The following is a 25,729-nucleotide window of genomic DNA, read 5'->3' on the forward strand; positions in this document are numbered from 1 at the left end:
AGCATTAATTGGCGCATAAGTTCTCTTGTTTCCCCCTCCCTAAGACCTTCATAGCACTTGTCTGCATTAAGCCAACAAAAGTAGGTGGCGTGGGTCAGACACACTGCCAAAAAATGGTTTGGTGCATAGCCAGCTCTGAGTTACCCTCCAGAGTCACTCGCCCACACATGCTCTTCCACTCTGCTCCCTCCTCATTCTTGTGTGCATACCCACATCTATACACTGATTTCTTCTCTAGGGTTAATGTTGGCAGACTAAAGGTAGCCAAAGAGTCATAATTTCTCTCCCTCAAGGTTCGTCCCCCCACATTTCCTTGGAGTGGACAGGTTAAGCACCTTTGGTTGGAGATAGACCCTCTGCCAGTCCTTTGGCAGGTTCTTATCCATGCTGTTCTTGATGCCGACCCTGGCTTGGTCCTCTGTGAACAAGCTGTCAAAGCAGTGTTATGCAAATTCACATCATCCTGTCTCTTTCTCTCCCCCTTCTCTCCTCATGTGAAGCAAGTGAATGAGTCACAATCTCTGACTTGCACATGCACTAGCAGTCAAGACTGAAAACCACCAGTGGTTTCCAATTTGCAATCTGGTTTTCAGGGGAAATTATGGTTCCCTAGCATCCAGGGCTGTAACTAAATTAGCTCATGTTGTGAAAGGGAAGAAAGTCTGAGGGAGACAGGGGTTTCACCAGCAGAACTGATGAATCTTCCAGGTTTATTTTCAGAACACCAGATCTTGGTTTGGCGTTACATTGGAACCTAGCACGTGCCCAGATGTGTGAAGCTCATTTCCTGTAAGGCAGTTCACTTCCATGCTGTTCTAAAACTTAAAACCCCACTTGGTTCCTCTACAGATTTTTTAAACTCCTCTGGTTCCTAGAGAGTGTATATGTGAGCTGACCACTACATCTTTGAAGTACTGGCCATGTTCTCTTCTGAAACCCAAGCACAAGCCTTACATCCAACCAAGGAGAAGGAACTTTGGTAAAAGACAAGTTTCTTTCTTTGTTTAAGTATCAATGATGCTGATGGTATTGATCATACCTGTTCCAGTTTGTTATGGAGAAGCTGTATAGAGTTGTCACAGACAGTGTTTAGACTTCCAGGAAATGATGGTCACTTTAACCCTGTAAATACTTTGTGTAAAACGCTATTTACAAAACTTTGATATTATATATTATTTGACTGTATCATGTACACAGCTGTATATATCTTTGTACCTCTCTTGCTCTCTTGTATTCTAAATAAAAAAGTTACTGGCAACAGACAATGGTGACATGTTCAGTGGTGGATCATTCCATGTTAGGGCTGCCAACCTCCAGGTGGTTACAATAAAAAAAAACACAGATTCCAATATATCCATTGCAAAGCTTCAGTAGCTAAAATTCATAATGACAATACACATTCTACTACAAAACACAAGCTATACACTATATACACCAACCAGTGCAACCAATTTCCTTATCCAAGCAAGTATACAATATATGTATAACAGGTAAGTAACACAATTTTCATTCCTTAACTAGTTGGCATGGAGAAATAGGTATCCCTGAGGGAAACCCATGAAGCTTAGAAAGATAACACTAGCCTCTAGAAGGCAGAAGGAATTTATTACTACCCATGGGGAGTTTGTTGAATGATTTTGAGTAACATAAAGAACTTATACCAACTGGAGAAATAAGGTGTCAGAAGAGGAACTGAAGAAGATCAGAAACGGCCGTCTTCCTCTTCTGCCTGACATCTGTTAAAAGAACAATTAAAAGATTAGTCCTATTAGGACACTATAATATTATTAACTAGAACTATGAGGAATGAAAATTGTGTTACTTCCCTGTTCTATATATATTGTATACCTGGTTAAATTGGTTGCACTGGTTGGTGTATATAGTGCATAGCTTGTGTTTTGTAGTAAAATGTGTGTTATCATTATGAATTTTTGCTACTGAAGTTTTGCCATGGATATATTGGAATCCGTGGGTTTTTTTATTGTAACTATTAGGTACACAGAAGTGTCTATATTTGCCTAAAACCTCCAGGTGGTGACTGGAAATCTCCTGGGATTACAATTCCCTTTCAATGGAGGCTCAGGTCACAAATGTAGCCAGAGTAGCATTTTTTCACCTATGCCAAGCTAGGATACTGATGCCCTTCCTGTCTTAGCCTGACCTAGCCACAGTGATCCATGCAACATTCACCTCCAGATTAGACTACTGTAACTCGCTCAATGCAGGGCTACCCTTGAGGCTGCTCCAGAAACTACAGCTCATCCAGAATGTGGCGGTGCGAGTTGTTACGGGGGACTCTATGGAGAGTGCATCTACAACCGGAGCTCTGCCAGCTGCACTGGCTTCAGGTTGAGCACCGGATCAGGTTCAAGGTTTTGGTATTAACCTTTAAAGCCCTAAACGGTCTGGGACCATCATACCTGCGGAACCGCCTCTCCCGATATACCCCCCAAAGAGTGTTACGCTCAGCTGGGAACAATTTACTGGTGCTTCCTGGCCCCAAAAGCATCTGGCTGTCCTCGACTAGAGCCAGAACCTTCTCTGGCTTCAGCCTGGTGGAACTCTGTCAAATGAGACCCGGGCCCTGCTGGCCCTGGCTCAATTCCACAGGGCCTGTAAGACAGAGATGTTCCACCAGGCCTATGGTTGAGGGCAGCGATGGATCCATCTTAGCTGGCCTCCTCACCCGACCCACCTGTATCATTGTTACCTGCTTTTATTCCCCATTTCTTTTCTTGCCCTGGTTATCCCGTGTTGTTGTTTTCCTTTTTCCTTTTTTCTCCCCCTCCTCTGACCAGCTTACAATTATTGTACAAGGCTTTAAGGGTGCTATCTAGAATTTTTAATAGAACTGAGGATTTTAAAGATAATTTAAAGTATAATGTCTATGTAAGATGTTTTTAAACTGTTGAATTTTGCTGTTAGCCAACCTGAGCTTGACCTTGGTCAAGAAAGGGTGGGATAGAAATCAGTCAATCAATCAATTCATTTCCAGGCAAAAGAGACTTGTTCACCTGGCAAAAATGGCTGCTTTGGAAGGTGGACTTTATGACATTATACCCCACTGAGGTCCCTCCCCTCCCTCCTCATGCTCATGGATATGATTCCACCGGAACTGATTAAATCCTTTTTAGACTGGTGGGCCCCCATTCTAGCAAGAGTTTTTTCACAAATAAATGAAACTGGTAACATCCCCTCCAGCTGGAAACTAAGTATCATTGTCCCCATCCACAAGAAAGGGGACAAATCAATCCCACAGAACTATAGGCCTATATGTTTGCTGGACATTTCTGCCAAACTATATAGTAAACATCTGCTGGCCAAACTGGAGGACTGGGTTATCGAACATCAAATTATACATCCAAAACCAAGGAGGGTTTCGGAAGGGCTACAGCACCATAGACCACTGCCAAACCCTTAACCGACTGACCTTCTCAGGCATTAACGGTCCCACAAAGGCGCTGTACGTGGCGTTTGTGGATTTGGCTGTGGCTTTCGATTCCATAGACAGGAACCGCCTCTGGACAAAACTAGGGGCTCTGAATATTGACAGTCGTTTGCTATTCCTACTTCATAGGCTGCACAAGGACACGTTTGTGCAAAGACGAGTAAGGCCCTCAGGCTCTTTGACAAACAGAATTTTAGTAAGTAAAGGAGTCAAACAGGGCTGTGTCTTGGCCCCTCTATTATTCAATCTCTATATCAATAACATAGTATAGAGAGGCTTTCTGGCTTACATTTTTTCCCTCCATCCATTGGCCAACAAAAAGTTTCAGTCCTGCTTTATGCGGACGATATGGCCCTAGTCTCGCTTACCAAAATTGGTCTCAGAAGACTATTACACCAATTGGGTGACTACTGTAAGGAAGAGGCCCTGCAGATCAATTTTGAAAAAACAAAGGTTTTGGTCTTTAGGAAAAGGCCATTAAAATCCGTGTGGAGAATTCAGAACAACTCAATCAAACAGTGTAGTCTCTTTAAGTTCTTGGGCGTTACTTTTAAAGAGACACTAAGTGACTCTGGGCCATAGAGTCCATTTTCTCCAGGTGAACTGATCTTTATCAGCTGGAGATCAATTGTAATAGCAGAATTCGGTCTCTCGCTTTTACTCCCACCTCCATCTGCAATATACACTGGTCCACTTTAGAGGGTTGTTGTGAGGATTAGTTATTCTTGGACATCGAAAGGAAACATCGAGGCAATCTGAACAAGACACTGTCATGGTTAGAAGCAAGGAAATCCAAGCAAGGTATCCAATCTCAAGCATCATAAAAGAACAATTTCTGAAAGGATGTAAAGATCACAGCGTGATAAGAGACTTAGAGTCTGGGTACCCTTCCCGCCCCGGCCCAACTCTGCCCCTGGTGCAAGCAGCCATGATTGTTATTTCTTCCAAGCTCTGAGGCAGGCAACCTCAAAGGACATATCCCCCCCACACGTGACTGTTAGTCCATCTCTTTGGACTGGGGGCTCCTCTCCTCCTCCTCGACTGCATCGAGGGGGGCTTTGGGAGGGGGAAAATGAGATCTACGTGCCTCTCCCCCGGCCTCTTCTTGCCTCAGCTGCTGTTGTTCCTTCTACATCCCCCTCAATGTACTATCAGCATCATTATTCACTCGTTTGTTGTCATTAATTTTAGACCACATCCCTTTTGCTTTTTTACAAGAAGTCAAACAAGGAAGCCTGCCAGGCCGCTGGCATCCCAAATTCTAAGACTCAAGGGGCAGGAATGGTGATGTCATCGGGATGGTGACCATCGCCATCACTAGGGGATATCATGGGGCTGGGGCCTGGTGACAGGACTGGCATCGGCATTCCCGGAGGAGGAGGAGGAGGAGAGTTGGTTTTTGTATGCCGACTTTCTCCACCACTTAAGGAAGACTCAAACCAGCTTACAATCACCTTCCCTTCCCCTCCCCACAACAGACCCCCTGTGAGTAGGTGGGGCTGAGAGAGTGTGACTAGCCCAAGGTCACCCAGCTGGCTTCATGTGCAGGAGTGGGGAAACAAATCCAGTTCACCAGATTAGCGTCTGCCACTCATATGGAGGAGTGGGGAATCAATCTGGCTTCTCCAGATGAGAGTCCACCGTTCCAAACCACAGCTCCTAAACACCACGCAGCTGCCAGGGCCTAGGGCTCCTGGCAGAGCCCCCTACTGTAAACTCACTTGCTAGAACTCTACCACCTGTGCTCCCAGATGCTTTCATTGCTAGCATCATTGGGGAAGGGGCTACACAGCCGTCAGCTAGGGTTGCCAGGTCCCTCTTTGCCACCGGTGGGAGGTTTGGGGGCAGAGCGTGAGGAGGATGGGGTTTGGGGAAGGGACAGACTTCAATGACAGAGTCCAATTGCCAAAGCGGCCATTTTCTCCAGGTGAACTGATCTCTATCAGCTGGAGATCAGTTGTAATAGCAGGAGATCTCCAGATAGTACCAGGAGGTTGGCAACCCTGGGGCAGGGGGAGGACACACAGGCAAGTGGGAGGTATGTGGGTGGGTGGGTGGGAAAGAAGGAAGGTATCAGAAGAGGGGAGCAGGCCCTCGTAACTGTCTGGCCAGGGCTCCCCAAAATCAGCTCTGTCTGGTAATACCACATGGAATCGTAGTAGTACTGGGAACATACCACTAGATATCTGTGAATGTGTGAATAATTGATTGATCGTGTGATGTTGAAGAAACACCTTATTCACCACACACACACACACACACACACAATATGAAACAGTCCTTAATTTTCTGCAAAACACAGTATGAAGTTGGTCAGTGCCAGAAGGCAGCATCAGGGGAAGCTGGACCTCAGCCTCCATGCCCTGTTGTTGGCCCTGCAGAGGAACTTGTTGGCCGCTGTGTGAAAAAAGATGCTGGACTAGATGGACCACTGGCCTGATCCAGCAGAGCTCTCCTGATGTTCTTATGTTCTGATTATCGCATCCCACCTCCAGTTTCTGTGGGATGAAGTTTCTCTGCAGGCATGCAGAGATATCCTAGAAGATGCCAGAGATTTCAGTAGGGTTGCCATTACCAGGTTGGGAAATACCTGGAGATTTTTGGGCATAGAGCCTGAGGAGGGGGGGCTTTGGGGAGGGGAGGGACTTCAATGCCATAGGGTCCAATTGCCAAACTGGCCATTTTCTCCAGGTGAACTGATCTCTATTGGCTGGAGATCGGTTGTAATAGCAGGAGATCTCCAGCTATTCTCAGCATAGGTTCCTTCTTTCTCCAGACTACCTGGAGGTTGGCAACCCTAGATTTCAGCCTGTAGTCCCAAAGCTGTGAGAATGAACCCCAAGTGGTCAGTCCCATCCTTTCCTCCCAAGAGTTCAGAGAGATGTACAGACCTCTCTCTCCCCCTTGGACTAGCAGCACCTGCTACCTGAGACCCCGTCGGTGGAGTTGCCAGAGCTGAACCAGGGCCCTTCAGCAGGTTTACCACTATGATACAATGCTGCTCCAGTTCCTTACACAGGGATGGGCACCTAAAGGACCAAGAGTAGATTTCCTCTTTGCCTAATTTGGAAAGTTTCTGGTAGGGTGATGCTCTGGAGGGCTACTGGTGGCCAGGAGGAAATACAACCAAGGAGCCCAGCAACATTCACAGCCACACAGGAGCAGCTGGTATTGTTGCCAGCTTCATGTTGGGAAATTCCTGGAGATTTTGAGGATGAAGCCTGGGGAGGGTGAGGTTTGGGGAAGGACCTCATCAGATTATAAGGCTATGAAGTCCACCCAAAATGCCATTTCCTCCAGGGTAACTGATCTCTGTCATGAGGAGCTGAGTTGTACTCTTTTCCCTGAAACTTGGCAACCCTACGATTTCTTCTCCAGAGTGCTGAAGTAGGGCTGTTGAATGTAAAAAAATTCAATATAGTTCAGATTCAGTTGAATTCGGCCCGTTTAGATTTGGGATATGCCGAAGTCCGAACTCCTCCGCTTCGGGTCCGTGCAATTCGGCAGGAATTCAAAGTTCGGGAAAAAAATTCGGCCGAATAAAGCCATTAAAAACACAACCGCACCTTTCCGTGGCTCTGGGGGGCATTTTTGGGGGTAGAGGTCCCAAACTTTCAGCGGAGCTTCAAAGGACACTTCTTGAAAGACCCCCCAAGTTTTGTAAAGATTGGGTCAGGGGTGGCTGAGATATGGGCCCCGAAAGGGGTCCCCCCACCCTTAATGTGCATCTCTGAGCAGAGCTTGCTGCCCATGCACAAAGCTCCCAGCCCCGACAAACAGCTGAGAAGTTTGCAAAGCATTGCAACACAACTGCAAAGCAACACGACTGAAAAGCAACACAACCTTGTAAGCAACACCTTTGCAACTGTGCAAAGCAACACCTGACACCTGGGAGTTTGCAAACAATGGAAAGGGACAGAGGCAGCTAGCTATGCATAATGAGCAGGAGGGGTGGAATTTCCCCTTTTGCATGGGACTCCAAATGCATTCTTTAAGTCACCATTTGAAAACAAGTTTTGAGCAAGCATCCAAATAGACCTAACCGCTCTTATGAATGAGGGAAAACCTGAAGACACACAACTGAAACCCCCCCTCAAACCAGGGAGAGACTCGAGGGGGAACACACACCCCAGGCAGAACCGGCAAAAGCCCCCTTTGGCTTCCCCCCCCACCCACAGAAACTGCTCCCTCCCCACACACACACAGACTCTGCTTCCCCCCCACACACACACACAGGAGAAAAATTATAGATTAAAGCCCCCAAAGGGGTCTTACTGTGGCTGTCTTCTGTTCCATCAGGAGGGGCTGGGGAGGACTGGGTAATCCAAGACGATTCCATTTAGGCACGGGACGTTTTGCTCTGGAGATGAATACAGGATCGGCTGATCCATTCATCCCAATAGGGAAAAGGGGAAAGGGGAAAGCCCATATCTCGGGACCCCCTGACCCAATGTTTACAAAACTTGGGTGGTCTCTTAAGAAGGCTTGTCTGAAGCTCCGCTCAAAGTTTGGGATCTGCACCCCCAAAAATGCGCCCCCTACAGCCACAGAAAGAGAAAAGGGGGGAGCCGATATTTCTGCCCCCACTGAACCCATCTTTACAAAACTTGGGTGGTATCTTAAGAAGGATTGTCTGAAGCTATGCTGAAAGTTTGGGGGCTTTATCCCCAAAAAAGCGCCCCCTGCAGCCACGGAAATGGAAAAGGGGGGAGGGAAAAGGGGTGGAGCCCATATCTTGAGACCCCCTGACCCAATGTTTACAAAACTTGGGGGGTATCTTAAGAAGGCTCATCTGAAGCTCCACTGAAAGTTTGGGGTCTGTACCCCCCAAAATGCGCCCCCTGCAGCCATGGAAAGAAAAAAGGGGGGAGCCCATATCTCAGGACCCCCTGACCCAATGTTTACAAAACTTGGGTGGTCTCTTAAGAAGGCTTGTCTGAATCTCTGCTGAAAGTTTGGGGTCTGTACCCCAAAAAATATGCCCCCTGCAGCCACAAAAAGGAGTGAATGTGCACAAGCACCCACACACACACACGAGGATTTCCCTCTCTCTCTCTCTCCCCGGCCTGGCCGCACATCAGCTGATTCCTCCAGTACTCAATCCTGACTGATTGGCTAGAAGAAGACCCAGCTTGGCCACCGATTGGCCGGGGAAGGAGAATGCTGCTTACTGACGGTTATGCCGCTTACTGACGCCCCAAATTGGCTGGATTTATTTGTGAACTCCCGAACTCGCTGAATTCGGCTCCCCGGTTGCTCGCCACCGAATCAGGGGAAATTCGGCTGTTTTTCAGTTTGGGCCGAACCGAATCAACAGCCCTATGCTGAAGTGCTTGTTTGTTTGTTTCTTTAGAACATTTTTAAACTGCCTCTCAAAGAACCTACTCGAGCAGCTTACAAGATAAAAATAATAAAAACAAAACGTTAAAATATATTGATTAAACCCAGCATTAAAAATCCCCAGACTAGTATAAAAACATAGATAATAAAAGCAGACTTCAGACTTCTAAAATCAACTGTTTCTAGGCTAAAGTAGAGCTAAAAACAGCCCATTAATTAAAAGCTGGAGTTAACAAGTTATGCCACTGGCAAGGTGCCACTACTGAAAAAGCCTTCCCAACATTTGTTTATCCACCTGGATGGCCCAGGCTAGCTTGATCTCATCAGATCTTGGCTGCTAAGCAGGGTTGGCCCTGGTTAGTGCTGGAATGAGAGGCCACCAAGGAAGTCCAGGGTCTCCACGCCTTGAATTTTGGTGCCTTGAATTGGCTATTGAGTAAAATTTCAGCATTGCTTGCACTAACTGAATTTTTATCATATGTTATATATTTTTTGGATATATTTTAATCATAATGTGAGCCACCCTGAGCCTGGTGTTGCCAGGGAAGGGCAGGATAGAAATAAAAGTTGTTTATTATTACTACTACTATTATTAGTATTATTATTATTGGCAGAAAATGGCAAACCACCTCTGAACGTCTCTTGCCTTGAAAATCCCACCGGGGTCACCATAAATTGGCTGCAACTTGACGTCCCTTCCCACCACTGCTGGCTCTTTATGTTAAATATAACTGACAATTAAAAATATAAGGACCTTTTGCTGGAAATGTCAAGATACGGATGGTTCCTACTTTCACGTTTGGTGGACATGTCCCAAATTACAAATGTTCTGGAAAAAGATCCATCAAGAACTACAGGCAATAACAAAAATGAAGATAACACTAGACCCTAAATACTATTTGCTTAGTATGGTCCCATCAAATTTGCCTTTGAGATTTCATGATGTTTTTAAGTATGCCACAACGGCAGCCAGAACGGTTCTGGCAAGAACTTGGAAGCAAATGCAAATACTACAGAACAATTTGATGAAAAGTGGGAATCATTTTACACTTATATGACCTCTAGTTAATCAAATGAATGACATATATTGAAAAATACTAAAATGAGTAACAGGCAATGTGTTATTTAATATGCCCCAGCTATTTGTTAAGTAATTTCTGGGCTTTCAAACGCTATACTTTTAATGTGTAACAGTTAGAAAGTTTGAATGATTTTTATAATCACTTTTTTAGACATACTATATCGCATTTGATCAGTATTTAGGCTTGTTATATGTCACTGTACTCGACTAAGTATATTTCTCAACTGAAATTGTCATATTGTTTTTGTATACCAAACGGTTTACCTTTCCCTTTTTTCCTTTTTGTATCCCATTAATTATAAAAAATAAACCTTAAATATATATATATATATATATATATATATATATATATATATATATATATATATATATATATATATATATATATATATATAAGGACCTTTTGAAGAATAAAAAGATTTTTAATTGAGCAATCCTATCAATTGATTGACTGCAGATGATTGGCGGGGCAGTGTTTGGAAACAGCTTTAATACCAGGAACCGACACTGGAGGGCACCAGAGAACAGCAGGTTTTAAAAAGACGCCTGCCTCAGTGCCAGGAGTAAATATGGCCCCCCCCAGCCTTTTCCCTTCCCATTGCCTAATCAGTGACGCCCATTCCGCCCAAACCCATCATGGCTGTTGCACCGACTCGCCGGAGAGCTACAGCACCCACGAAAGTCGGTAAAACAATTCCGGTTCAAAGTTGAAAGTGCGTGGTTGAGGGGCAGCCACCCGTGCAAAGAAACAGGGCCAGACGCCACGAACCGCCGAAAGCGGAGCGCCTCACGTCCTCGCCGGATTAAAACCAAATGAAAACAAGTCGCGCTCCCCTCCCCCCCCCCGCTCTTTATGCCGCCCCGCCCTGCATCGAGGCCCCTCAGTCAGGCGGCGTTCGAACGGAAACGGAAGTGACGTTGAGGCGCGCGGGACTCTTTTCCCACAGGCTCCCCGGTGCCAGGAGTTGATATGGCGGAAGCGGGAGCGGCGGGTTCGGGAGCGCGGGGTGGCGCCAGTAGCCAAGATGGCGGGCGTGGAGGCGCGGCTGCCGGTGTCCCGCGCGCGCCTGGCGCCGAGCGTGGCCCGTGGGGCGGGCGAGGGCGGCAGGGACCTGGTGGCCCCGGGGGACACCATCACCACAGACCCCGGATACATGCGGTGAGGGCCGGCCCTGCTCCCAAGCCGGGCCCGGGGCGGCGGCCTTTGCGGCGCGCGCCGCGTGGAGGCCTCCCGGGCCCCGTGTGAATGCCACCGTGTGGGAGCCTCAGAGGAGGGGGTGGGGCGGGGCGGGGCCCGGGCTCAGGTTCCAACTCTACCGGGAGGCTTGGTGGTGGTTTATTCCTGGCCAGTCGCGCTCTCGCTCAGCCTGCCCTGCAGGGTGGTTGTGAAGACCGCATTGACTCCTTTTGCAATGGCTGGTGCTGGCGGGCCTGTAAGGAGTGGCACTCGGCCCCCTTTCTCCCGAGGTTTTGGCGATTCGTTTTGAATGAAACGAATAATTTGACTGAACTAAAAATAAAAATAAAAAAAAAGATCCCGCCTTTTGTTTATTGGGTATTCCAAAAAAAAAGATTTCGGTAAAGGCGACAGAGTCAGAGGTCCATATAGTTTTGCCGCAGCAAGAATTACAATTGCTAAAAAGTGGAAGCAAACAAGTAAACCTTCCAATTAAAGAGTGGAGAGAAAAGTTATGGGCGTATATGCGGATGGCCAAAATCACAGATTCCTTACAGGGTAAAGATATGGATGAATTTAAATATATATGGTCAAAGGCCGCCGCATATTGGGATAAATTGGCAAAAATGGATTTTAAAGGTATAGTTAACGAATTATAGTTCAATGTGATTTTTAATTAATGATTATAATAATAGATTTTTATATACTGTCATAACGCTTCACCGGAGGTCCTAAGGTGAAGGGCACATTGGTGGGTGTGGGTTTAGGGCACTATAGGTTTTTATAAAGTGAAAAGAAATAATGTATTAGTAGTGTATTAGTGCTCTGTATATGTTTTTTTGTATTTTATATTTTTAATTTTTGTTGTATTATGATTTTTATTTTTTTGTATGTCATATGATAAAAAAACAATTAAAAATTAAAAAAAAGAGGAGTGGCACTCGGCCCCCTTCTCCAGAGTGCAATTTGTGGGCATGAGTGTACATGTACAGGCAAGCTTAGAGTGGACAATGGAGGGGAGGGGCGGTGGCTCAGTGGCAGAGCCTCTGCTCGGCATGCAGAAGGTCCCAGGTTCAATCCCCGGCATCTCCAGTTAAAGGGACCAGGCAGGTAGGTGATGTGAAAGACCCCAGCCTGAGACCCTGGAGAGCCGCTGACGTTCTGAGCAGACAATACTGACTTTGATGGACCAAAGGGGGTCTGGTTCAGTATAAGGCAGCTTCATGTGTTCATCCTCCTAAAACCTGGTGCCCAGCCCGAGTAGCAGCCTTTCCGCTGTTTGTGATGTTCATAGGTGCACATGGGTTTTGACATATTCATGGAGCGGCCGGCCATCTGCGGCTACTAGCCATGGTGAGTAAAGGGAACCTCCATGTTCGGAGACAGCTGATTTTTGAACATCAGGTGTGAGAAGCAGCATCGGTGGGTGTTGTCTGCTGCATGAGACAGGATACTGGATTGGATGCACCAGTCATCTGATCCAGCAGGGCTCTTCTTGAGTCCTGTAGTGCTTCTCAGAGTAGAGGCTCCATTTTGCTATCCCGGCTACTAGCAACATGGCTGCACTCCTGCAGGAATTTATCTAGTCCCCTTCTCAAACCAGTGGCCATTGCTAGGTTTTCTGGAAATGATTTCTGTAATTTAATTGCATAGTGCAAAGAAGAACTTCATAGTGTCTTGTCTCAGCCTTATCCATCCATTTTGCTGGGTCTAATATTACTGGAGAGGGCAAAATATTTTTTTCAGCCAAAATGCAAGGGAGATACAATAAAATTATTGCAGAAGAACATAAATGCTGATTTTGTCTGGATCAAGTAGACTCCCTAGCCCACATTGTTTCAACATGTTCACAAAATAATACTGCACAAAATTAAAGTATTACTCCCTTGATAAAACAGCTGAGAAGAGGATACTGCGTTATCTGCTGTCAAGTAGATGAGTAAATTGCGTGAGAGATGTGGCAACTTTTCTCTTTATAGTGTCAAGAAAAACTTAACTTTCACCCCCCCCTTTTTTTTTAAAGTGTGAAATGGTAGATCAATGGCCAATGGCTGTTAAATCTAAAGAACAGAAGAAAATATTTTTGCTTACACTATTCATAATTTCCCAAAATTCTACTGTGGCTGCTCTTAGTTATCTTTTTAAAATAACCCCCCTATAAACTTCAAACAATGTATAGTTTGAGAAACAGAGTATGTGATAGAGCAGGAGGGACTGTGAACGACTGAAATCTTGCAAGAACTGAGTTCAGAGTGTGGCCTTTTGTATTTCTCAACAGGGGCCATGGTACCTACATGGGCAACGAGAAGCTCGTGGCCTCCGTGGCTGGTGTGGTGGACAGGGTGAACAAACTCGTCTGTGTGAAAGCTTTGAAGACAAGGTGAGGGTGGCCGGGTTGATTTCTTACAGCAAAGTCTTCTTGTGGCAGCTAACCGGTACAGGTTGAGAATCCCTTATCCGGACTGCTTAGGACCAGAAGTGGTCCATATTTTGGAATTTTTGCATATACATATACATTTTGGAATTTTTCCATATACAGAATGAGATATCTTGGGGATGGGACCCAGGTCTAAACATGGAATTCATTTATGTTTTATATATACATTATACACATCGCCTGAATGTAATTTTAATATTTTAAAATAATTTTGAGTATATTGAACCATCAGTGGCACTGCTGAGGGCCTATGAGTAATGCCTGCATGCTGGCTCAAAAGGTCCGATTTTCAGATTGGTCCAGATATCAGCTGTCCAGATAAGGGATACTCAACCTGTATATCAGTTTTCATGGTTTGGAGCTCTATTCTTCTGAGATATGTAAATTGCTGTCCCCAGTTTGCAAATTATATGTAGGTGCACAGGCAGTGGGGCCAAAATGCCACGAGGTCTCTTCTAGGCAAAGCTTGGCTGTATCTAAGAAAAGCATGGTGACCATCCATGGCAGAGTCCTAATTCCATTCCCTTTCAAGCTTTGTTGTTCTAGCTTAATGCCTGCAGAGGAATTAAACTTTCTCCATTAAGCACCAAGTGCATAGAATCAAACTAGCTATGTGTGTTAAGTGCTGTCAAGCTGCTTCTGACTTAAAGCAACCTTGTGAATTAATGTCCTTCAAAATGTCCTATCGTTAATAAGTTTTAATTCAGTATTTTATCAGTTGATTGCAATGAAGAGCTTTTAGGCTGTTAGCTTCCTCAAGTGCTTTACTTGCTCTTCTGCCTGTGTTTGAAAGACAAAACAAGCAGTTGTGTGCTCAGTTGGAGAACGAGCACCAGAAGATCTCGGATTTGTGTGTCCCTTCCCCCTTTGTTGGTGCAGTGCAAAGACTGAAAACTGCCTGCTTTGAAGCAAACTGTGGTTTGCCACAATGTTCAAACTGGTTGAAATGATGACTGTGTGGTTTCTTCTCTGGCTTTGTTCAAGCTAGGAAGTTTTCAGGATCTGCACCATGAGAGCACACATACCTGAGGCCCTTGGGCTCAGTGGATTGTGGATGGTTCAGTTGTCTGAATGTAGACTGTGGGCTGTCTCTGCTTTTGGCTGATGGGCCTGTTCTGATGGGCCAGCGCTCCACTCTGCCATAGTTTGTACCAAAACATCTTATGGCTTCAACATAAGACTGATGAAATACCGTTATTTTTAAGGAAGTGTGCTGGTGTAGAAACCTTTTTTTAAAACTGTGTAACCCTGGGCACAATGAAGCTTCAGTTGTAGAATTGAGTCTTCTTTCTGGGCCTTGACCTGGATGGCCCTGGCTAGCCCGATCTCATTTGATCTTGGAAGCTAAGCAGGGTCAGCCCTGATTGGAAGACCACCAAGGAAGTCCAGGGTTGGTGGGCAGAGGCTGGCAATGGCAAACCACCTCCGTTAGTGTCTCTTGCCTTTAAAACCCTACTGGGTTGCCATAAGTCAACTGTCACTTGATGGCTCTTTCTACCACTTTCATCTTTCTAGACGTAGTCTTTATTGTGTTCTCCCTGCTAAGTTGCTTTGTTTTCACAACTGTCATGGTATTCATAACACAGTTTGTAGAAATGGTGTAGAGATTGCTGGAGTGGGGAAAAGTCTGCTTTCAGGAGTTGCCTTAACCTTTTTTTTTTTGGCAGGTATAACGGTGAAGTTGGCGATATTGTGGTTGGGCGAATCACGGAGGTATGAGTCCCACGTTTATTTCCTTGACATGTGTTAAATTCCACTTTATCTAAACTAGGGGCCTGCAAAGAGCGGTGGGAGGAAGGAATAATTTGGCCATCTCTCACGCTCTCCCTGCTGGAGTCTCTTAAGTTCTCAGTGGACTGAGCAGCCTAATCCCACCCCCCTTTTCCCTTTAACTGAGTCTCTACTGCTCTTCCATGAGTTCCATGACTCCTCTCAGTCCTCATTGAGAAATGTATTTTTTTAAGGGGTTTAACATTTTAGGTTGGCCTGACCTGGATAGTCCAGTCTCGCCTGATCTCATCAGATCTCAGAAGCTAAGCAGGGTCGCCCTGGTGAGTGTTTGGATGGGAGACCACCAAAGAAGTCCAGGGTTGTAATGCAGAAGTGAGCAATGGCAAACCACCTCTGATTGTCTCTTGCTTTGAAAACCCTATGGGGTTGGGCTGTGACTTGACAGTAAAAAACAAAACTTCAGGAAGCCCTTGGAGCATGTAGAATCCCCTGCCTTATCTGTTGGTGGCCCTACTATGCTGCTTTCCTGATTGGGGTGGGGGCTGGGCACATTCCTATTTGGATACAGTACCTAGTTTTTAGTATGTGCATTAGAAATGTATGCTGCTTTAGGAAACACTCCTCTAAACCTCTGCTCTCTATGCCGACTGGTATTTTTTTGGGTGGGGGAGTCAGCATATATGTATGTACTCCAAAGCAACTCGTGTAATTAACCTGAATTTATGAATGAGCGAGAGAGATTAAACCAACAATAAATCAAAAGATTGGGAGCTTGGAGTATTAATATGTAGCATTTATATCCAGTTTTAATGGTTCAGAATGCCTTCTGCGCGTTACCTTGTCATCCTTGCAACAATCCTGGAGGGTATGATTATCTGCATATATGTGGAAGGGAGTAAGTGGCTTGCCAACGTGGCAGAGGTGAGATTTGAACCAGGGACTTCTGAAGTTGTAATTTAGTCTCTCAGCCGCTTTGCTATGCTGGCTATGAAAACAAAATAAGAGTTCTGTGTCATCGTAAAGACAGAAAGATTTATTATTGCATAAGCTTTGGTTGGGGAGCTTGAGTCTTTGTGTTAACGCAGGGTGCCAGTGCTACCAGGCTTTTAATATTAATTTCAGTGGCTTAGATCTGAACCTCCTTGGAAAGCACTTCCATTCTTGGGGGAGCAATACTGGGCAATTCCCAAGGGTCCACTGGTCACCAAGAACAAAATTCCAGTTTGGGGGGTGTCTTAAGGGGCAGTGGGAAGGAGGAGGTCAGCAAGTGCCTTTCTGAGTGCAGGTGCTTTGCTCACATGACTCAGAATTAGGGTTGTACAGGGGGGAAAATCGGTAAATTTCGGGTTTGGGTTTATTGGGCCTGATTTTTTTCAGTAAACCTGAAATAAGCCGAATACCCATACTAGCAAATAGGGGTATTTGGCTTTATTTCCAGGTTTACTGGGAAAAAAACGGGTCCATTATAGTCTAGGGGAAAAATTTCCGAAGATAATGTGGGGGCATTTTTGGAGATAGAGTTCCCAAATTTTCAGGGTAGCTTCAAGAAACTCTCCTTGCATGAAGATTGGGCCAGGGGGTCCAACTTTGGGGGGTCCTGGGGGGGGCAACCCCTATTAATTTCATCGCCAGCACCATAACCCTGGAAAGGACACCTTGTGGATTGAGAACTACCTTTAACTTTGCACAACAACTTCTTTCCTTTCAGGTGCAGCAGAAACGATGGAAAGTTGAAACGAATTCCAGGCTAGATTCAGTCTTGCTTCTTTCCTCTATGAATCTTCCTGGGGGGGAGCTGGTGAGTGATACGTGATGTTTCAATCTGGATAGTCCCATGTTGCGATCGGAGGTATCCCAGAAGTGACATAGCCCTGGCCTGGAGGGTTTGTATCTTAAGGAAGTCAAGACCTGAATCCAGATTTCACCTAACCTTTAAGAGGGAAAACTTAACCTATAAAATCAGTCCAATGTTAGAAAAATATTGCCTGTGGGGGTGGAATCCAGTTCTTTAGGAGAAGGTTAATGCAAAGGTTGGACTGGTGTTTGAGTGTTTGTTTGTGTGCTTTTATCCCATTTTTCTCTGCTCAATGTAGAGTCAGACTTATGATATCAACCCCCCCCAATCAATTCCACAATAAAATGGAAGCACAGGTTATCAAACAACAAATCTACCTGCTATCGGCAGACTAACCCACAGGGTGGGAAGGGGAGGCAGGACAGGAGATGACTGCTCTGCCCTTGAGGAAACCAGTTTCTCCCCAGGCAGTAATAATAATAAATAATCTTTATTTAGACAATTTCTCATCTGCCTTTCTGTTGTAATAAAGGTGACTACTGTTTAAAAAGTGAGAGCAAGAATACAAAATCACAATACAAGCATATGATCAGCTACAAGCTAATATAAGCAATATAAGCTGTATAAGCAATACAGACCAACAGTGATAAAAGAAACTGAAATGTAATTTGTGTGGGCAATTGATTTGATTAATCAAATTAGCATCTTTTGATTATTTTAGAAGGTTGACTCAATGAGTCATCATCAGGGATTTCTCCTCTCTTGGATTGGGTCACACACCCCTTGAAAAGGCAGGTTCGCAGCTTGGGGGTGCTGCTTGACGCAGCGGTCACCTTAGAAATCCAGGTGGCCACAGTGGTTCAGAGAGCTTTTGTCCAGCTTTGGCTGGTGTGTCAACTGCACCCATTCCTGGGCCAGTCAGACCTAGACATAGTGATCCTTGCCTTACTTACATCTATACTGGAATTTTGCAACACGCTTTACTTGGGGCTACCCTTGAAGATTGTTCAGAAGCTGCAACTAGTGTAGAATGCTGCGGCTAGACTTCTGGTCAGGGCCAGCTACTGGGAGCATGTGACTCCAATATTAACAGCAATTACACTGGCTACCAATCTGTTCACGAGCCCAGTTCAAGGTGTTGACTTTGACCTTTAGAGGCCTGCATAGTTTGGGACCCGGGTATCCGAAGGACCATTTTCTCCCATACATTCCTGCCTGGAATTAAGATCACCGGGAGGGGCCGTTCTGACTGTCCCATCAATCAAAGCTTCTCATTTGATGGGTAAATGAGGGAGGGCCTTTTCAGTGGCAGCCTCACGATTAGGGAACAGGGAGGTACACCTAGCCCTCTCACATTTGATCTTCAGGAGGCAGCTGAAGATGGTTTTGTTTAGGGACTGCATTTAGTTAAGTTTACTAGCACTCCTGAATTATGATTTAAAATTTTGGCTTTTATGTTTCTTATGTATATTATATATATATATTCTGTCTCGTGAGCTACCTTGAGCTCCATAAGGAAGGAAGGTGGCTATTAAATGTTTTAAATAAACAAATATTTTATTTATGCTTGTGTCTGCAGCTGGCAAGTGCCGCCGTGGAAGAGGCCTTTCTGCTCTTGCCCAGGAGGGAAGGCCTCTTTCATGGCCACCTTCAAAGGGGCCTTTCCCCGTCTCTCTGTCAGGAGGGAATGCCTCTTCTGAGCTGATGTATCACCAAAAGACAGAGTACCTTTTTTGCTTTCAAATGATTGTTTGTACACATATTTATGAAAATGAGGCAATAATGGGCTGCAAGACATGTGTTTAACATTTCCATGTTGGATGGTAGCCCATATTATTGATTAATGATGGATCGTTCCTCTGCTTAGCTTGGAGCACACTTTGAACTCCCATCGCAGCTTCTTATGCAGCTTCTGGCTTTGGACAGTGCAGGAGGTGCCTTTGGACTCTGATAAGCCAAGGCAAGAAGATCTTGGAGAGATGGGGATAAGGTGTAAAATATGTGTTTGCAAAGACACAAAGAAAGGAGAGGGAGGGGTTGGGGGGAGGGATTGGACTCGTATTTTCCTGACCTCCCTTGGCTGGAAGCCTGAGCACATCGGCTGGCAAGGAGGCCCAACAATCCCATGGGGCTCGCTTTAGAGTGAAGCTGCCGAGGCTTGTGCTGTTTGAGTTCCACAACAAAAAGGGCCATCCTGTGCGCAAGTCCCATTGCTTTCAGTTGGGCGTATTCCCCTGGAAGTGCAGAGAATTGCACCCTGTTGATAGAAGATTGAATCCAGACTAAACTGGTCATTTCCTTCCTATTGCAGATTCCTCCCCCAGTATCATTCCTCAGTGTCCCCCTTGTCCAGGAGCAGTGCTTCGTAGAGATCTGTGGGAGGCAGGAAATTTCAGTACTGCCATTGAAAAAGTTAGCCTGGATCCACCCTAATATTTTAGATTGAGTTAAAAAAATACTAAAAGCTGTAATGTGACTTGGTGGCTGGGTTTAGTTAACAGAACTGCTGGCGATTTGTGTTTTGCAGAGGCGAAGGTCGGCAGAGGATGAGCTCGCCATGAGAGACTACCTGCAAGAGGGAGACCTCATCAGCGTATCCTCCCGTTGACTCAGGGCCGTGGCTTAGTGGTAGAGCACATGCTCTATGTGTGCATGTGTGCGCCAAGGGCCCTACATTCAGTCCCCAGCACCTCCAGTTCAAGGACCTTGGGCAGCTAGTGTCGAGAGAGACTGTTCTCTGCTTGAAACCCAGGAGAGCTGCTGCCAGTCAGAGCAAGCCGGGCTGCACTGACAGACTAATGGCCTGACCTGATACAAAGCAGCTTCATATCTTCATTTCAGGAAGTAGTTGAATAGACTGATAAGCTCTGTCATCTTGCAGCATTCTGTTAACCCGGCCATAGCTGTGGTTTCGCCAAGGTTGGGAATGCATTGTATGGAGGAGTTACTGAATCATGTGTGAGCACCCTTTACGCTTGGCCTTCAAGGTCTTGCTTCAGTAGTGGCAGATGGACCCTAGGAATGCATGGATGCCCCCTGGGAATGTAGGCAGCCATCCCAGGAGCTGCTTTGGATGCCCCAAACAGATACAGAAGGGCAGAAGCAGATCTGACCCATCTAGCACAATCCCCCGGAAGATCTCCTGCACAAACCCCTCTGACACGAATGGGTGCTGAATGGCAAGGGATGGCTGCAGCAGCCAGAGGCATTCAGGAAATGCAAATGGTGCACCTTTCATTTCCTTAAGTGATTCTGACAGGCAGAGGTCCAGGCAGTTTTCTCAGATGGGGCGGTATCGCTGCATACCCGGAGTCTGAAATATGGGAAGGTAAGTCAGAGCTTCAGTTTGGCACCCCTGAATGCTCCCTGCACCTGGTAGAGGAGGCTACTGAGTTGGATGAAAGTGTTTTTGTGATCTGTGAATCACATTGCAATTCTGTTTGTTATCTGTAACAGTTTGTATTTGTTCATATTGTGATTGTATTTGTTACCTTCAGATAGCAGTCAGGGACAGTGGCTGGTTGGCCACAGAGCCAGCCTTTCACAGGTACTTGGGTGCTTTAAAAAAGGAAAAATTAGCACCAGATACCAGTAACAATTACCAGAGAGGAAGCTGTGTTAAAAAGCCTTGAAACAAAAAAACCGGCCGCCCCTGCAGCGCTTTGTTTTTGTTCTGTCAGAAGCATTTGTGGCCTCTTGAATGTTGCCCTTCCTGGGCTCTGATTTAGAGGTCATGCAGCTCTCCTGCCTTTTGGGGTTATTAGAAACCCCAAACACCTGATTTCAGGAAAAAACGCCTAATTTCAGGAAGCAAACTATTTTTACTTTTGCAGTAAAGTTTCCCTGATTTCCTACTCCCTATTTGGATTTTAGAGTTTATGTCCGGGGTCCCCAACCTTTTTGAGCCTATGGGCACCTTTGGACTTTGGGCACAGTGTGGAGGGCACAATAGATGGCCAGTTAGAAAATCTGGCAGTGGGTGGTGTGGAAAGACCTTTCTCTGCTTGAGACCCTGGAGAGCCACTGCCAGTCTGAGTAGACAATACGGACCTTGATGGACCAAAGGTCTGGTTCAGTATAAAGATGGCTACGTGTACGTGTGTGTTCATGCATGTTAAAGAGGAGCCTTTGGTTTATTTATTTTATTTAACACATTGGTATCCTAACTTTCCATCCAAATAGGGCTCACAGGGTGGCAAACAATTTTTTTAAAAAGTCAAAGTCAAATAGACACACACACACACACACCAGCAATTAAAACTAGAGGGAGGTCAGTAAGGGAGCACAACTGATGATACAAAAAGTCTTCACCACTGGCAGAAGACAATGCTCGAGGGGGATGGATGGATGGATCTCCCCAGGGAGGGAATTCCATAATTTTGATGCCGTGATTGAGAAGGCTGTTTCTCAAGCTGCCACTCGTTTAGCCTCAGTACGCAGGGGAACCTGAAGCCAGTCCTCCGAACATGAGCATCGTGGTCAGGTAGGTTTGTTTGGGAGTAGGCGGTCCTTGACAATGGACATTGTTGCTCAGGTCCAGCATGGAAGGCAAAAGAGTGTCCCCGCTCTTACAGCCAAAAGGCTTGGTCACAGCCCCCCAGCGTTATGGTGTTCTCAAACTAAACACTGTGATTCCCCCCCTCCCCAGAAGGTGACTGGGAGGCAGGAAGAGGTTGGTGACCTGACAAGGAGAGGGGCTGCTGCATTCTGTACCATCTGAAGTACAGTCATCAAGAGCAGCCCAACATGAAACATATTACAGTAGTCTGGCTTTGGTCATAGCTGTCCTACATGGAGTCCTATTGTTCTTCTCTGCAGCTCGGCCAGGGAGTGCTGGTCCAGGTCTCCCCATCCATTGTGAAGCGGCAGAAGACTCACTTCCACGACTTGCCGTGCGGGGCCTCCATCATCCTTGGCAACAATGGGTTCATCTGGATCTACCCAACTCCTGAACAGAAGGACGAAGAGGCCGGAGGCTTCATCACCAATCTGGAGGTGAGGCTCGGAGACCCTGGGCCAGGAGGACGTCAGAGCACAAGAGACTGGTTGGAGCTCAAAAGTAGAGTAGAGAAGCTGGGGGGGCCTACGAAGAGTCACATCAGAGGGGGAGGAACAATTTGGAAATCCCTCTTCTCCCTGAAATCTCCCCCTTCAGGATTATTTCTAACACATCTGTGGGGGCATAAACGTCCCTGCTTTTGCCCCTGGTGGTCTCACGCTCGGTCTCTCTGCCTCCCTTTTCAGCCAGTGCCCTTGCCTGACCGGGAAGTGATCTCCCGCCTCCGCAACTGCATCGTGGCTCTGGTTGCGCAGAAGCTGATGCTCTACGACACCAGCATCCTGTACTGCTACGAGGCATCCTTGTCTCATCAGGTAGTGGCATTCAGTCAGGGCTTTGTGGGTCTGGGCAGGGGGGGCTCGCAGACTGGCTGATATGCTCGCATACCCACACATACGGTTACTGCGAAGCAGAAGCGTGTGAAGAATGGTGGCAGGTCTGAAGATCCTTCACCATTTTTGCAACTAGTAATCTGTGCAGCTACTTATGCCAGTTCTGGTGTTGTATAAGCTATGGCTCTTGGGGCATGTTGGAAGCTGGCTTCTGCTGAGTCAGCCACATGGTCTGTCTAGTAATGTAAGAACATAAAAAGAGCCCTGCTGGATGAGACCAAAGGCTCATTTAGTTCCGCATCCTATTCACACGATGGCCAGCCACCTACCTCTAGGAAGCCCACAAACATGAAGACTCATACTATTTGCTTCCAGTGGCAACAGCTCTCCAGTGAGGAAGGCCCTTCCAAGCGCCTGCTGCCTGAGACCTTCCTCCTGGAGACTGAACCTGGGCCCTTCTGCATGGAGAGCAAGCGCTCTCCACAGACCAATGGACCCTCCCAGTAGCATATGTTAGCCAAAAAGGTCCCAGCATTTCCACATGAACACATGCAGCTGGTCCATCAAGGTCAGTATTGCCTAACTCAGACTGGCAGTGGCTCTCCAGGGTCTCAGGCGGAGGTCTTTCACATCACCTACTACCAGATTTTGTAACTGGAGATTGAACCTGGGACCTTCTGCATGCCAAACAGGTGCTCTACCACTGAGCCACAGCCCCTCCCTTTCATGCATTTCTCAAACTGCCTCCTGCTAAGTCAGCACGTTAGCTTGACTGACTCTGGCTGGCAGTTGCTGCCCCAGGTCTCAGGCAAGAGGTTTTCCCAGCCCTGCTGTGGGAAGCTCTTTAACAAGACAGTGCAGGGCTGAGCCAGGGAAGTTTGCGGGCGAAGGTCCCGCTGCTCCTTGAGGGTACGGTGCAGCTTCTGTAGTGGGAACAGATTTAAAGCTTCCAGTTTTTCCCAAGTTCCACTTGATGATCATCATCATTGATAGCCAGTCTTTCTCCATGAGGCTCAAGGCAGATTGCAAAATATGAAAAGCAATTAAATTATACAGCAAATGCCTCCAATAAACAATGCAGTAGGATTAGGGTTACGGAACTGGGAGAACAAAGCAATGAAAACCACTTGAAGGCAACAAAAATTGTCTGAGGCATGACGTACCATGATGAAGAAAGGGTTAGAATTGCAGTACCAAGGGAGGTGATAAAGACAATAAACAGTGCCACAGGCAACACTACTATCCCTTACGGAAAAACACCCTAAGCTGTTCCGTTATACTGTGGTTCTACTTCCATGGTTTCATAAATGCAGGGGGCTCTAAGCAGCCCACCTGCCTCTTGGTTTTGTCAGCTATAGCTAAACAAGTGAAAGGGAATGGAAAAAGAATGATGCCCAAAGGCACATGCCAGGCAAGTTGGAAGAGAGAAACAGTGTGGAGGTGTTTCTATGCTAATGCTAGAAGCCTCCAAGCAAAAATGGGGGAATTAGAGTGCATGATTTTAAGAGAAAACATAGATATAGTGAGCATTACAGAAACCTGGTGGAGGGGAGAGAACCAGTGGGATACAGTCATCCCTGGTTACAAACTGTATGGAAATGACAGGGAAGGGTGTATTGGAGGGGGTGTTGCTATGTATATCAAGGAAGGCATAGTGTCTAATAAGCTAGAGACCATAAAAAGGGCAGATTAGTCCACAGAATCCTTATGGGTGACGATTCCGGGCCCCAAAGGAGATTTAGTACTGGGGTGATCTTGAGATAGAGAGTGAAATTAGGGAAGCATGTAAAGGTAACGAAGTAGTAATAATGGGAGACTTCAACTTCCCTCATATTGATTGGATAAATGTATGCTCCAGTCAAGCCAAAGAGATAAAGATTTTAGACACCCTAAATGACTGTGCCCTCGAACAGTTGGTCATAGACCCAACCAGAGGGGAGGCGATCCTGGATTTAATACTCTGTGGTGCTGCCAGTGACTTAGTGCGGGATGTGGATGTAGTTGAGCCAGTTGGCAATAGTGATCACAATGGCATCAAATTTAATTTATATGTAAGTGGGAAAGTGACTGGGAAATCTCACACAATTACCTTTGACTTTAAAAGAGGGAACTTCTCTAAAATGAGAAAACTGGTAAAGAGGAAGTTGAAAGGAACGGTTAAGAGGGTTAAATCTCTTGAAAAGGCTTGGGGGTTACTCAAGTCCACATTACTAGAGGCTCAGCTAGCTTGTATACCGTAGGTCAGGAAAGGTAGTAATAAATCTAAGAGGTCACCACCATGGCTAACAGGTAAGGTGAAGGAAGCAATTAGAGAAAAGAAGTTCCTTCAGAGACTGGAAGGTTTGCCCAAACGAGGCGAACAGAAGCAAACACAAACTTGCACAAAGGAAATGCAAGCAGATAATTAGAGATGTAAAAATTTTTTTTAAGGGCTTATTGCTAAACACATCAAAACAACCAGAGTGTCCCCATCACTTCTGGGATAAACCCAGAAGTGATGTTAATCCTCCCCTTCAGCTGGCCTGCTTCTGTCCACTGGCCTGCTGAGAGGCAAAGGGCAGCCCCCTTAATTGGCGGGCAATTGCCTGCCATTACCTGGTATCTGGCAACCCTAGCATGTGATCAGTGGCCATTTTGCATCCTCCTAGAAGGGTGAATGATTGATGGAAGGCCAAATTGTATAAACAGCGTCCTGTCATTACATGACATATTAGCAGCAGGCTTTTCACTTGGGGTGTGGGCTTGACTGTGGCCCTGCTTCCCAAAGTGCGCGCACGCATGTGTCAATGAATCGAATGCTAATGCAGCCCTCACAGCTCTGCCCTCTGTGCTTTATGTCGACTGTGTACCTTTCAGCTTTTTTTTACCAGTGCTTGTAAAAACTCAGTTGATTAAAAACAGAACTTCCAAATGTAGTTTAAAAACAGTTACTGCTTCAGGATCTTTTCTGTGTTGGTGACATTATAGCTACTAGCCAATTGGCACTATCCTTGGCCAGCTTTCCCCATTCAAATTCAGACATCCAGAAAAGCTTTAGAAGGTTTTCCCCCCGGACCTAAGCACAGAAGGGGAAAATGTATGATTGGACTGAACAAGATGTGGGGGGAGGAACTCCCCAGTCATCACTGTGCTCTATGAATATTGGGTCTGCTTTCCTGCACATGCGTGTGCCATGTGTGCCATCCTCTTTATTATGTTTTAATTGCAGATCAAGGACCTTCTGAAGCCAGAGGTGATGGAGGAGATAGTGCTTCAGACTCGGCAAAGGCTTCTGGAACTAGAGGGATGATTACAGAGGGGGAGGCGGGGAGTGACCCGGTGGACTCCCC

The 25,729-nt window shown here is 46.1% G+C and overlaps 1 protein-coding gene across 1 annotated transcript; it reads left to right on the forward strand.

The window, feature by feature from the left end:
- Nucleotides 1–10,885: 10,885 nt before the first annotated feature.
- EXOSC2 (exosome component 2) lies at nt 10,886–25,713 on the forward strand. The gene is made up of 9 exons (XM_056860605.1): nt 10,886–11,028; nt 13,325–13,426; nt 15,151–15,196; nt 16,923–17,012; nt 19,537–19,602; nt 20,269–20,337; nt 21,828–22,004; nt 22,254–22,382; nt 25,609–25,713. Exons 1-9 carry the CDS (start codon nt 10,895–10,897, stop codon nt 25,687–25,689), a joined length of 894 nt encoding a protein of 297 aa, XP_056716583.1. The 5' UTR covers nt 10,886–10,894; the 3' UTR covers nt 25,690–25,713.
- The last annotated feature ends 16 nt before the right edge of the window (nt 25,714–25,729 follow it).

This window comes from Euleptes europaea, chromosome 14, assembly GCF_029931775.1.
Source record: "Euleptes europaea isolate rEulEur1 chromosome 14, rEulEur1.hap1, whole genome shotgun sequence".
Taxonomy (NCBI): Eukaryota; Metazoa; Chordata; class Lepidosauria; order Squamata; family Sphaerodactylidae; genus Euleptes; species Euleptes europaea.

Bases quoted from the DNA above. Each gene is read 5' to 3' on its own strand.
- EXOSC2 (XM_056860605.1), top strand. From the start codon at position 10,895: ATGGCGGGCGTGGAGGCGCGGCTGCCGGTGTCCCGCGCGCGCCTGGCG. The intron at 11,029-13,324 runs GTGAGGGCCGGC...ATTTCTCAACAG, and splicing joins ACAGACCCCGGATACATGCG to GGGCCATGGTACCTACATGG. The intron at 13,427-15,150 runs GTGAGGGTGGCC...TTTTTTTGGCAG, and splicing joins GTGAAAGCTTTGAAGACAAG to GTATAACGGTGAAGTTGGCG.